This window comes from Ciconia boyciana, chromosome 1, assembly GCF_034638445.1.
Source record: "Ciconia boyciana chromosome 1, ASM3463844v1, whole genome shotgun sequence".
NCBI classification, from domain to species: domain Eukaryota; kingdom Metazoa; phylum Chordata; class Aves; order Ciconiiformes; family Ciconiidae; genus Ciconia; species Ciconia boyciana.
This window is the reverse complement of record NC_132934.1, coordinates 1,459,467-1,473,677: the sequence shown is the minus strand read 5'-3', so window position 1 is coordinate 1,473,677 and position 14,211 is coordinate 1,459,467. Positions and strand designations below refer to the sequence as shown.

Sequence of the window (14,211 nt, the reverse complement as noted above, 5' to 3'; positions counted from 1 at the left end):
ACGCTGACCTCACCCACGGGCTGGCCCCATGGCTGTGGCCTTGGTGGAGCCATGGCCACGTTGACCCCATGGACACGTTGACCCCATGGACACTCTGTCCCTGTGTCCACGTTGACCCCACGGCCACGTTGACCCCCTGCCCAAGTTGACCTCATGCCCACGTTGACCCCATGGCCACGTTGACCCCATGGACACTCTGTCCCTGTGTCCACGTTGACCCCATGGCCACGTTGACCCCATGGCCACGTTGACCCCATGGACACGTTGACCCCATGGCCACACTGTCCCCATGCCCATGCTGTCCCCATGCCCATGCTGACCCCCTGCCCAAGTTGACCTCATGCCCACGTTGACCCCATGGCCACGTTGACCCCATGGCCACGTTGACCCCCTGCCCACATTGACCCCATGGCCACGTTGACCCCATGGCCACGCTGTCCCCGTGCCTATGCTGTCCCCATGGCCATGTTCACCCCGTGGACATGTTGACCCCATGCTGTCCCCATGCCCATGTTGACCCCATGGCCACGTTGACCCCAAGGCCACATTGACCCCATGCCCACGTTGACCCCACGGCCACGTTGACCCCAAGGCCACATTGACCCCATGCCCACGTTGACCCCATGGCCACGTTGACCCCATGGACACGTTGACCCCATGGCCACACTGTCCCCGTGCCCATGCTGTCCCCATGGCCATGTTCACCCCGTGGACATGTTGACCCCATGCTGTCCCCATGCCCACGTTGACCCCATGGCCACGTTGACCCCCTGCCCAAGTTGACCCCATGGCCACGTTGACCCCATGGCCACGTTGACCCCATGGACACTCTGTCCCTGTGTCCACGTTGACCCCACGGCCATGTTGACCCCAAGGCCACATTGACCCCATGGACACACTGTCCCTGTGTCCACACTGTCCCCCTGCCCATGGTGACCCCATGGCCACGTTGACCCCATGGCCACATTGACCCCATGGCCATGTTGACCCCCTGCCCACATTGACCCCTGCCCACGTTGACCCCGTGGCCACGTTGACCCCATGGCCATGTTGACCCCCTGCCCACGTTGACCCCGTGGCCACATTGACCCCATGGCCATGCTGTCCCTGTGTCCACGTTGACCCCATGCCCACGTTGACCCCATGGCCACGTTGACCCCCTGCCCACGTTGACCCCTGCCCACGTTGACCCCATGCCCACGTTGACCCCATGCCCACGTTGACCCCCTGCCCACGTTGACCCCTGCCCACGTTGACCCATGCCCACGTTGACCCCTGCCCACGTTGACCCCTGCCCATGTTGACCCCCTGCCCACGTTGACCCCTGCCCACGTTGACCCCTGCCCACGTTGACCCCTGCCCACGTTGACCCCCTGCCCACATTGACCCCTGCCCACGTTGACCCCCTGCCCACGTTGACCCCTGCCCACGTTGACCCCTGCCCACGTTGACCCCCTGCCCACGTTGACCCATGCCCACGTTGACCCCTGCCCACGTTGACCCCCTGCCCACGTTGACCCCTGCCCACGTTGACCCCCTGCCCACATTGACCCCTGCCCACGTTGACCCCCTGCCCACGTTGACCCCTGCCCACGCTGACCCCTGCCCACGTTGACCCCCTGCCCACGTTGACCCCTGCCCACGTTGACCCCCTGCCCACATTGACCCCTGCCCACGTTGACCCCTGCCCACGTTGACCCCTGCCCACGTTGACCCCTGCCCACGTTGACCCCTGCCCACGTTGACCCCTGCCCACATTGACCCCTGCCCACATTGACCCCTGCCCACGTTGACCCCTGCCCACGTTGACCCCTGCCCACGTTGACCCCGTGGCCACGTTGACCCCTGCCCACGTTGACCCCCTGCCCACATTGACCCCTGCCCACGTTGACCCCCTGCCCACGTTGACCCCTGCCCACGTTGACCCCTGCCCACGTTGACCCCCTGCCCACGTTGACCCATGCCCACGTTGACCCCTGCCCACGTTGACCCCCTGCCCACGTTGACCCCTGCCCACGTTGACCCCCTGCCCACATTGACCCCTGCCCACGTTGACCCCCTGCCCACGTTGACCCCTGCCCACGTTGACCCCTGCCCACGTTGACCCCCTGCCCACGTTGACCCCTGCCCACGTTGACCCCCTGCCCACATTGACCCCTGCCCACGTTGACCCCCTGCCCACGTTGACCCCTGCCCACGTTGACCCCTGCCCACGTTGACCCCCTGCCCACATTGACCCCTGCCCACATTGACCCCTGCCCACGTTGACCCCCTGCCCACATTGACCCCTGCCCACGTTGACCCCCTGCCCACGTTGACCCCTGCCCACGTTGACCCCGTGGCCACGTTGACCCCTGCCCACGTTGACCCCCTGCCCACATTGACCCCTGCCCACGTTGACCCCCTGCCCACGTTGACCCCTGCCCACGTTGACCCCTGCCCACGTTGACCCCCTGCCCACGTTGACCCATGCCCACGTTGACCCCTGCCCACGTTGACCCCCTGCCCACGTTGACCCCTGCCCACGTTGACCCCCTGGCCACATTGACCCCTGCCCACGTTGACCCCCTGCCCACGTTGACCCCTGCCCACGTTGACCCCTGCCCACGTTGACCCCCTGCCCACATTGACCCCTGCCCACGTTGACCCCTGCCCACGTTGACCCCTGCCCACGTTGGCCCCGTGGCCGTGCTGTCCCTGTGCCCGCGCCGACGCCTGCCCCCTGCCCCGCCGCAGGGAGCCCGTTCCGGGTGCCGGTGAAGGACGTGGTGGACCCCAGCAAGGTGAAGTGCTCGGGGCCGGGGCTGGGCCCCAGCGTCAGGGCCCGGCTGCCCCAGACCTTCGCCGTGGACTGCAGCGCCGCGGGGCGGGCGCCCCTCGAGGTCACGCTGCTGGGACCCGCCGGTGCGTGGGGCCGCGCGCGGGGGGCCGGGGGGCAGCGACGGAGGGGGCCTGCCCCACGGGGTGCCCTGCCCCACGGGGTGTCCTCCTCCATAGGGTGCCCTGCCCCACGGGCTGTCCTGCCCCACAGGGTGTCCTCCTCCATAGGGTGCCCTGCCCCACGGGGTGCCCTGCCCCACGGGCTGTCCTCTTCCGTGGGCTGTGCGTCTCCGTGGGGTGTCCTGCCCCACGGGGTGTCCTCCTCCATAGGGTGCCCTGCCCCACGGGCTGTCCTGCCCCACGGGGTGTCCTCCTCCATAGGGTGCCCTGCCCCACGGGGTGTCCTCCTCCGTGGGCTGTGCGTCTCCGTGGGGTGCCCTGCCCCATGGGGTGTCCTGCCCCACGGGGTGTCCTCCTCCATAGGGTGCCCTGCCCCACGGGGTGTCCTGCCCCACGGGGTGTCCTCCTCCATAGGGTGCCCTGCCCCACGGGGTGTCCTGCCCCACGGGGTGTCCTCCTCCGTGAGGTGCCCTGCCCCATGGGGTGCCCTCCTCCATGGGGTGTCCTCCTCCGTGGGGTGCCCTGCCCCATGGGGTGCCCTCCTCCATGGGGTGTCCTGCTCTGTGGGGTGCCCTGCCCCATGGGTTGCCCTGCCCCATAGTGTGCCCCGTCCCATGGCATGTCCTCCTCCGTGGGGTGTCCTCCTCTATGGGGTGTCCTGCCCCATAGGGTGCCCCATCCCATGGCATGTCCTCCTCCATGGGGTGCTCCAACCCATGGGGTTGCCTTGCCCAGGGATGTCCTGCTCCATGGGGTGTCCAGCCCCATAGATCCCATACTCCATAGGGTGTCCTGCCCCACGGGGTGCCCTGCCCCATGGACACCCTGCTCTATAGGGCATCCTGCCCCATGGCATGTCCTCCTCTATGGAGTGCTCTGCCCCATGGGGTGTCTCCCCATTGATGTCCTGCCCCATGGAGTACCCTGCCCATGGAGGCCCTGCTCCATAGGGTGTCCTGCCCCATGGAGGCCCTGCTCCATAGGGTGTCCTGCTCCATAGGGTGTCCGGCCCCATGGAGTGCCCTTCCCAGGGATGTCCCACCCCACATGTTGCTCTACCCCACGGCTCACCCTGCCCAGAGAAATCCTGCCCCACGGCTCACCCTGCCCCCTGGCTCACCCTGCCCCACAGGTCACCCTGCCTAGAGATGTCCTGCCCCATGGCTCACCCTGCCCCACAGCTCACCCGGCCCAGAGATGTCCTGCCCCACGGGTCTCCCTGCCCCACAGCTCACCCTGCCCCATGGCTCACCCTGCCCCACAGCTCACCCTGCCCAGAGATGTCCTGCCCCATGGCTCACCCTGCCCCACAGCTCACCCGGCCCAGAGATGTCCTGCCCCATGGCTCACCCTGCCCCACAGCTCACCCTGCCCCACAGCTCACCGTGCCCAGAGATGTCCTGCCCCACAGCTCACCCTGCCCCACGGGTCTCCCTGCCCCATGGCTCACCCTGCCCAGAGATGTCCTGCCCCACGACTCACTCACCCTGCCCCACGGCTCACCCTGCCCCACGGCTCACCCCGCCCCACTGACGGCAGGTCTGGCGGAGCCGGTGGAGGTGCGCGACAACGGTGACGGCACCCACAAGGTCAACTACACCCCGGCCACCGACGGCCCCTACACCGTGGCCGTCAAGTACGCCGACCAGGAGGTGCCGCGCAGGTGAGCACCCCCCACGCTCGGGGCGGCGGGCGCGGGCTCGGGGGTCCCCTGCCCCCCGCTGACCCCCGGGCCCGCCCCACAGCCCCTTCAAGATCAAGGTGCTGCCGGCCCACGACGCCAGCAAGGTGCGAGCCAGCGGGCCGGGGCTGAGCAGCAGCGGCATCCCCGCCAGCCTGCCCGTGGAGTTCACCATCGACGCCCGCGACGCCGGCGAGGGGCTGCTCACCGTCCAGATCCTGGTGAGCGCCGGGGCGCTGGGGCGCCCGCCGGGGGGCCGAGCCCCACACGTGCCTGGGTGCTGCCCGGGGACCCGTGCTGCGGGGGGCTGAGGCCTGTATGGGGCATGGGTGCTGCCCTGAGACCCGCGCCGGGGGGCGCTGAGCCCCATAGGGTGCCCTGGCACCGACGCCGTGGGGCACTGAGCCCCATAGGGTGCCCTGGCACCGACGCCGTGGGGCGCTGAGCCCCATAGGGTGATCTTGCACCCATGCCGTGGGGCGCTGAGCCCCATAGGGTGCCCTGGCACCAATGCCGTGGGGCACTGAGCCCCATAGGGTGCCCTGGCACCGACGCCATGGGGCGGTGAGCCCCATAGGGTGCCCTGGCACCGACGCCGTGGGGTGCTGAGCCCCATAGGGTGCCCTGGCACCGATGCCATGGGGCGCTGAGCCCCATAGGGTGCCCTGGCACCGACGCCGTGGGGCGCTGAGCCCCATAGGGTGATCTTGCACCCACGCCGTGGGGCGCTGAGCCCCATAGGGTGCCCTGGCACACATGGAATGGGGTGCTGAATCCTGTACGGTGCCCTGGCACCCACGCCGTGGGGCGCTGAGCCCCATAGGGTGCTCTTGCACCCGTTGCTGTGGAGTGGTGGGTGCTGGTGGGGTCTGTAGGGTGCCCTGGCACCCATGCTATGGGGTGCTGAGACCCATATGGGGCATGGGTGCTGCCCTGAGACCCATGCCATGGGGTGCTGAGGCCTGTAGTGTGCACCTGTACTGCCCTGGGACCCATGCTATGGGGCGCTGAGCCCCATATGGTGCTCTTGCACCCATTGCTGTGGGGTGGTGGGGTGCTGGTGGGGTCTGTAGGGTGCTCTGGAGCCCATGCTATGGGGTGCTGAGACCCATATGTGCATGGGTGCTGCCCTGGCACCCACACCGTGGGGTGCTGAGCCCCATAGGTTGCCCTGGCACCCACGCCGTGGGGCGCCGAGCCCCATAGGGTGCCCTGGCACACATGGAACGGGGTGCTGAGCCCCTTTGCCAAACTCAATGATTCTATAAGGTGCCCTGGCACCCATGCTATGGGGTGCTGAGCCCCATATGTGCGTGGGTGCTGCCCTGGCACCCACGCTATGGGGCGCTGAGCCCCATATGTGCATGGATGCTGCCCTGGCACCCACGCTATGGGGCGCTGAGCCCCATATGTGCATGGATGCTGCCCTGGCACCCACGCTATGGGGCGCTGAGCCCCATATGTGCGTGGGTGCTGCCCTGGCACCCACGCCGTGGGGCGCTGAGCCCCATATGTGCATGGGTGCTGCCCTGGCACCCACGCCGCGGGGCGCTGAGCCCCATGTGTGCGTGGGTGCTGCCCTGGCACCCACGCTATGGGGCGCTGAGCCCCATATGTGCATGGATGCTGCCCTGGCACCCACGCCATGGGGCGCCGAGCCCCATAGGGTGCCCTGGCACACATGGAGCGGGGTGCTGAGCCCCTTTGCCAAACTCAATGATTCTATAAGGTGCCCTGGCACCCACGCTATGGGGTGCTGAGCCCCATATGTGCGTGGGTGCTGCCCTGGCACCCACGCCGTGGGGCGCTGAGCCGGGTGCTGCCCGCAGGACCCTGAGGGGCAGCCCAAGAAGGCGGCGATCCGGGACAACGGGGACGGCACCTACACGGTCTCCTACGTCCCCGACCTGCCGGGCCGCTACACCATCACCATCAAGTACGGGGGGGACGAGATCCCCTGCTCCCCCTTCCGCATCCACGCCGTGCCCGCCGGCGACGCCAGCAAGTGCCTCGTCACAGGTGGGCCCTGCCCCACGGCGCCCCTCGCTGCCCCACGGCATCCCACCGCTGCCCCACGGCTTCCCACCGCTGCCCCACGGCTTCCCACCGCTGCTCCGTGGCATCCCTGTGCTGCCTCCTTCCATCCACGGCATCCCCGTGCTGCCCCACGCCTTCCCCATCCTGCCCCACACTGTCCCACAGCATCCCCGTGCTGCCCCACGGCTTCCCTACGCTGCCCCACAGCATCCCACCGCTGCCCCATGGCATCCCTGTGCTGCTTCCTTCCAGCCACGGCATCCCCATGCTGCCCCATGGATCCCCTACGCTGCCCCACGGCTTCCCCATCCTGCCCCACAGCATCCCACCGCTGCCCCACAGCATCCCACCGCTGCCCTACGGCATCCTTGCGCTGCCCCATGGCATCCTCGCGCTGCCCCGTGCCATCCCTGTGCTGCCTCCTTCCAGCCATGGCATCCCTGTGCTGCCCCACGGCTTCCCTACGCTGCCCCATGGCTTCCCCAACCTGCCCCACACTGTCCCACAGCATCCCCGTGCTGCCCCACACTGCCCCATAGCTTCTCCATCCCGCCCCACACTGTCCCACGCTGCGCCACAGCATCCCCGTGCTGCCCCACACTGCCCCATGGCTTCTCCATCCTGCCCCATGCTGCCCCACGGTTTCCCCATCCTGCCCCACACTGTCCCACGCTGCCCCACGGCATCCCTGCGCTGCCCCGTGGCATCCCCCCACTGCTCTGTGCTATCCCCATGGCATCCCCATGCTGCCCCACAGCATCTCTGCCCTGCCCCACGGCAGCCCCACGGCATCCCTGTGCTGCCCCACGGCATCCCATCCCACCCCAGGCACCCCTGCCTTGCCCCATGCCACCCCATGGCTGCCCCCACCCCACCCCCTGCCCCATAGCCGCTGCCCCACCCAGCACCCCACCTGCCCCACTGCTGCCCCCCACCCCACCCCTCCCCACCCCACCGCTCCCCCACCGCCCCCACCCCACCCCTTTCCCACCCCCCGCCGCCCCCCCAACCCTGCCCCACGGCGCAGTGGGGGTGAGCGGGTGCCCCCAGAGCAGAGCAGGACGCGTCGGCCCCCCGGCCCCCCCGGAGCCCCCCCGGCCCCCCAACCCTGCCCCCCTGCCCCCTTCTTATGTGCTTTTCCCTGGTCTCTCTTTGCAGTATCCATTGGGGGCCACGGACTGGGTAAGTGGCGCCGGGGGGCCGGGGGGCCGGGAGGGACTTGGGGGGCTGGGTTGTGGGTCCCCGTGACCGTGACCTCCCCGCGGCTCCCGCAGGTGCCTGCTTGGGTCCCACCATCCAAATCGGAGAGGAGACGGTGATCACGGTGGACGCCAAGGCGGCGGGGCAGGGGAAGGTGACCTGCAAGGTGTCCACCCCCGACGGGGCCGAGCTGGACGTGGACGTGGTGGAGAACCACGACGGCACCTTCGACATCTACTACACGGCGCCCGAGCCCGGGAAATACGTCATCACCATCCGCTTCGGGGGGGAGCACGTCCCCAACAGCCCCTTCCACGTCCTGGTGGGTGCCTCTGCGGTGGAGGTGGGAGGGAGGTTGGGAGGTGGGGTGGAGTTGGAAGAGCGTGGTGGGTGCCATGGGGCAGAGAGCTGGGGCCGTGGTGGGCACCAGGGGTCTGAGTTGGGGCCGTGGTGGGCACCGTGGGGTTGGGAGATCACGGTGGGCACCATGGAGCAGAGACTTGGGGCCGTGTGGGCACCATGGGGTTTGGAGGTCATGGTGGGCTCCATATGGCAGAGAGTTGGGGCCATGGTGGGCACCATGGGGCAGAGAGTTGGGGCCGTGGTGGGCACCATGGGGTTGGGAGATCATGGTGGGCACCATGGGGCAGAGAGTTGGGGCCACGGTGGGCACCGTGGGGTTGGGAGATCATGGTGGGCACCATGGGGCAGAGAGTTGGGGCCACGGTGGGCACCATGGGGTTGGGAGATCATGGTGGGCACCATGGGGCAGAGAGTTGGGGCCACGGTGGGCACCGTGGGGTTGGGAGATCATGGTGGGCACCATGGGGCAGAGAGTTGGGGCCGTGTGGGCACCATGGGGCAGAGAGTTGGGGCCGTGTGGGCACCATGGGGTTGGGAGATCATGGTGGGCACCATGGGGCAGAGAGTTGGGGCCGTGGTGGGCACCATGGGGCAGAGAGTTGGGGCCGTGGTGGGCACCATGGGGTTGGGAGATCATGGTGGGCACCATGGGGCAGAGAGTTGGGGCCGTGGTGGGCACCATGGGGCAGAGAGTTGGGGCCGTGGTGGGCACCATGGGGTTGGGAGATCATGGTGGGCACCGTGGGGCAGAGAGTTGGGGCCGTGTGGGCACCATGGGGTTGGGAGATCATGGTGGGCACCATGGGGCAGAGAGTTGGGGCCACGGTGGGCACCATGGGGCAGAGAGTTGGGGCCGTGTGGGCACCATGGGGTTTGGAGGTCATGGTGGGCTCCATATGGCAGGGAGTTGGGGCCACGGTGGGCACCATGGGGCAGAGAGTTGGGGCCGTGGTGAGCACCGTGGGGTTGGCAGACCATGATGGGCGCCATGGGGCAGTGTAGAGGCCACGGTGGGCACCACAGAGTTGGGAGATCATGGTGGGCACCATGGGGCAGAGAGTTGGGGCCATGGTGGGCACCATGGGGCAGAGAGTTGGGGCCGTGTGGGCACCATGGGGTTTGGAGGTCATGGTGGGCACCATGGGGCAGAGAGTTGGGGCCGTGGTGGGCACCATGGGGTTGGCAGACCATGATGGGCGCCATGGGGCAGTGTAGAGGCCACGGTGGGCACCACAGAGTTGGGAGATCATGGTGGGCACCATGGGGCAGAGAGTTGGGGCCGTGGTGGGCACCGTGGGGTTGGGAGATCATGGTGGGCACCATGGGGCAGAGAGTTGGGGCCGTGGTGGGCACCGTGGGGTTGGGAGATCATGGTGGGCACCATGGGGCAGAGAGTTGGGGCCGTGATGGTCACCGTGGGGCTGGGTGCCCGCGATGGGGTGCCGTGGTTCTTACCCCTCCTCTCTGCCCCACGGCGTCAGGCCACGGAGGAGCCCCCGGCCACCGCTGAGAACCTCCGCCCCTTCAACCTCGTCATCCCCTTCACTGTGCAGAAGGGCGAGATCACAGGTATGGGGGCGGGGGGGGACGGCACGGGGTGGGGAGGGGCAGATGTGGGGGGGGCGCACGGACCGGGTGTGGGGTGCAGCGTGAGGGCTGCCCGGTTATGGGGCGCACCCCGCGGGCTGACGCGGTGTCCCCAGGGGAGGTGCGGATGCCCTCGGGGAAGACGGCGCGGCCCAACATCACCGACAACAAGGACGGGACGGTGACGGTGCGCTACGCCCCCACCGAGAAGGGCCTGCACGAGATGGACATCCGCTACGACGGCAACCACATCCCCGGTGAGACCCCGGCGGGCACTGGGAGGCACTGGGAGGCACTGGGAGGCACTGGGAGGTGGCTGAGCAAGGCCGATGCCACCTCGCCTTGGTTGGGCGCCCATGGGTTGAGCAGCACCCATGGGGTCCCTGACCGTCGTCCCCCGTGTCCCCACAGGGAGTCCCCTCCAGTTCTACGTGGACGCCATCAACCCCCGGCACGTGAGCGCCTACGGGCCGGGGCTGAGCCACGGCATGGTCAACAAGCCCTGCACCTTCACCATCGTCACCAAGGATGCCGGGGAGGGTGAGTTGGTGGCCAAGGGGGGCACCAGGGGGTCTGGGAGGGTTTTGAAGACCACCCGGAGTTGGGGCCATGGTGGGCACCACGGAGTTGGAAGATCATGGTGGGCTCCATATGGCAGAGAGTTTGGGCCATGGTGGGCACCGTGGGGTTGGCAGACCGTGATGGGTGCCATGGGGCAGAGCGCTGGGGCCATGATGGGCACCATGGGGTTGGAAGATCATGGTGGGCAGCAAGGGGCAGAGCGTTGGGGCCGTGGTGGGCACCACAAGTTGGAAGATCATGGTGGGCTCCATATGGCAGAGAGTTTAGGCCATGGTGGACATCATGGGGTTGGGACACCATGATGGGTGCCATGGGGCAGAGACCTGGAGCCATGGTGGGCACCATGGGGTTGGAAGATCACGGTGGGCTCCATACGGCAGAGAGTTTGGGCCATGGTGGACACCATGGGACTGGGAGATCCCAATCCCATGATGTCCCCCATGTCCTCCCGGTGCCACCAGGAGGGGTTGGGAAGGGGCTGGAGACCCCCAATGCCTCCTGACGGCCACCCCGTGCCCCCCAGGTGGGCTCTCGTTGGCGGTGGAAGGTCCCTCCAAGGCGGAGATCACCTGCCAGGATAACAAGGACGGGACCTGCACCGTGTCCTACCTGCCCACTGCCCCCGGGGACTACAACATCATCGTCCGCTTCGATGACAAGCACATCCCGGGCAGCCCCTTCACCGCCAAGATCACCGGTGAGATGGGACCCCCGTGGTCTTGGGGAGCCCACCAAGGTCCTTGGGACCTCCGCGTGGCCACGGGGACCCCTGCGTGGTCATGGCTATGGTGCCACCTGCACGGCCACTGGGAACCCATCACATAGTCGTGGTGTCCCTGCCCATCCCTGGCCACCAGAACCCCATCGCGTGGCCACGGGGACCTTGTGGGGCCTTGGGGACGCCATCACGTGGCCACAGGGACCTCGTGGGGCCTTGGGGACACCATTATGTGGCCACGGGGACCTCGTGGGGCCTTGGGGACACCATCACACAGTCACAGGGACCTCATGGGGCCTTGGGGACCCCATCACACAGTCACGGGGACCTTGTGGGGCCTTGGGGACCCCATCACATGGCCATGGGGATCTCGTGGGGCCTTGGGGACGCCATCACGTGGCCACGGGGACCTTGTGGGGTCTTGGGGACACCATCATGTGGCCATGGGGACCTCATGGGGCCTTGGGGATGCCATCACGTGGCCACAGGGACCTTGTGGGGTCTTGGGGACACCATTACGTGGCCATGGGGACCTCGTGGGGCCTTGGGGACCCCATCACACAGTCACGGGGACCTCGTGGGGCCTTGGGGACGCCATCACGTGGCCACGGGGACCTCGTGGGGCCTTGGGGACCCCATCACACAGTCACGGGGACCTTGTGGGGCCTTGGGGACCCCATCACATGGCCACGGGGACCTCGTGGGGCCTTGGGGACGCCATCACACAGTCACGGGGACCTCGTGGGGCCTTAGGGACGCCATCACGTGGCCACGGGGACCTCGTGGGGCCTTGGGGACCCCACCACATGACCGTGGGGACCCCCATCCATTCCCAGCCTCCAAGACCCCATCACATGGCCTTGACCACCCCTGCGTGGCCACCAGGACCCCATCACATGGCCCCAGGGGACCTCGTGGGGACCCTATCACGTGGCCTTGAGGACCCTGCTCACACATCCATGGGAACCCCGCCCGTCCCTGACCCTGGGGACCCATGGGGACCCCATCCATCCCCCCCACCCACCTGGGGCCACCGTCCCCTCGGCCCCGCTGACGGCATCTCCGCAGGGGACGACTCCATGCGGACGTCCCAACTCAACGTGGGCACCTCGACGGACGTCTCGCTGAAGATCACCGAGACGGACCTGAGCCTGCTGACGGCCAGCATCCGGGCGCCATCGGGCAACGAGGAGCCCTGCCTGCTCAAGAGGTTGCCCAACCGCCACATCGGTGCGTGGGGGGACACGGGGACGTGGGGACACGGGGACACAGCGATGGGCACTCATGGGGCGAGGAGGACGTGGGCGCAGGAGAGCTGGGCTGTAGGGTGGTGGGCACACAGAGAGGGCGATGTTGGACGTGGGGACGTGGGACAAGGGCTGTGGGGTCACAGGGAGCGGTGGCCCCATGGCATCGGGTGCTCAGGGCTCGGTGGCCACGGCCAGGGCACATCGCTGGTGGCCAGGGGCTGGGTGGTGGTGGCTGATGGTGGTGTCCCCTCCCCAGGCATCTCCTTCACACCCAAGGAGGTGGGCGAGCACGTGGTGAGCGTGAAGAAGAGCGGGCAGCACGTCACCAACAGCCCCTTCAAGATCCTGGTGGGGCAGTCGGAGATCGGGGACGCCAGCCGGGTGAAGGTGTGGGGCAAGGGGCTGGTGGAAGGTCACACGTTCGAGGTGTCCGAGTTCATCGTGGACACGCGCAGCGCCGGTGAGAGCCCGGGGCCACGGGTGGGGATGGGGCTGCGGGACAGTCCCGGTCATGGTGTGGTCATGGCTGGGATGGGGTGGTGGCCGTGGCCTTGGCCAGGGTGGGGTGGGGTGATGGCCGGGATGAGATGGTGGCCCTGGCTAGGATGGGATGGAGGCCATGGTCATGGCTGGGATGAGATGGTGGCCGTGGTCACGGCTGGGATGAGATGGTGGCCATGGCCAGGATGGGATGAGATGATTGCCATGGCCAGGATGAGATGGTGGCCGTGGCTAGGATGGGATGGAGGCCATGGCCATGGCCAGGATGAGATGGTGGCCATGGCCAGGATGGGATGGAGGCCATGGTCATGGCTGGGATGAGATGGTGGCTGTGGTTGTGGATGGGATGGTGGCCGTGGTCATGGCTGGGATGAGATGGTGGCCATGGCCAGGATGGAATGAGATGATTGCCATGGCCAGGATGAGATGGTGGCTGTGGCTAGGATGGGATGGAGGCCGTGGTCATGGCTGGGATGAGATGGTGGCCATGGCTAGCGTGGGATGGAGGCCATGGCCATGGCCAGGATGAGATGGTGGCCATGGCCAGGATGAGATGGAGGCTGTGGTCATGGCTGGGATGCAATGGTGGCCATGGTTGTGGATGGGATGGTGGCCGTGGTCATGGCTGGGATGAGATGGTGGCCATGGCCAGGAAGGGATGAGATGATTGCCATGGCCAGGATGAGATGGTGGCTGTGGCTAGGATGGGATGGAGGCCGTGGTCATGGCTGGGATGAGATGGTGGCCATGGCCAGGATGAGATGGAGGCCATGGTCATGGCTGGGATGCAATGGTGGCTGTGATTGTGGATGGGATGGTGGCCGTGGCTAGGATGGGATGGAGGCCATGGTCATGGCTGGGATGAGATGGTGGCCATGGTTGTGGATGGGATGGTGGCCGTGGTCATGGCTGGGATGAGATGGTGGCCATGGCCAGGATGAGATGGTGGCCATGGCCAGGATGGGATGGAGGCCATGGTCATGGCTGGGATGAGATGGTGGCCATGGTTGTGGATGGGATGGTGGCCGTGGTCATGGCTGGGATGAGATGGTGGCCATGGCCAGGATGAGATGGTGGCCATGGCCAGGATGGGATGGAGGCTGTGGTCATGGCTGGGATGAGATGGTGGCCATGGTTGTGGATGGGATGGAGGCCGTGGTCATGGCTGGGATGAGATGGTGGCCATGGCCATGACTAGGATGAGATGATTGCCATGGCCAGGATGAGATGGTGGCCATGGTTGTGGATGAGATGGTGGCTGTGGCCATGGCTAGGATGAGATGATTGCCATGGCCAGGATGAGATGGTGGCCATGGCTAGGATGGGATGGAGGCCGTGGTCATGGCTGGGAT

At 67.5% G+C, this 14,211-nt stretch overlaps 1 protein-coding gene across 1 annotated transcript in view; it reads left to right on the top strand.

The window, feature by feature from the left end:
- The window catches only part of FLNC (filamin C), a 64,339-nt gene that overhangs the window by 34,954 nt on the left and 15,174 nt on the right, over window positions 1–14,211 (top strand). Inside the window, 12 exon segments of the mRNA XM_072856559.1 lie at window positions 2,737–2,904; window positions 4,480–4,603; window positions 4,686–4,842; window positions 6,451–6,640; window positions 7,817–7,840; window positions 7,933–8,180; window positions 9,703–9,790; window positions 9,925–10,065; window positions 10,220–10,348; window positions 10,914–11,087; window positions 12,177–12,338; window positions 12,615–12,818. Coding sequence (XP_072712660.1) covers window positions 2,737–2,904; window positions 4,480–4,603; window positions 4,686–4,842; window positions 6,451–6,640; window positions 7,817–7,840; window positions 7,933–8,180; window positions 9,703–9,790; window positions 9,925–10,065; window positions 10,220–10,348; window positions 10,914–11,087; window positions 12,177–12,338; window positions 12,615–12,818 — 1,809 coding nt within the window.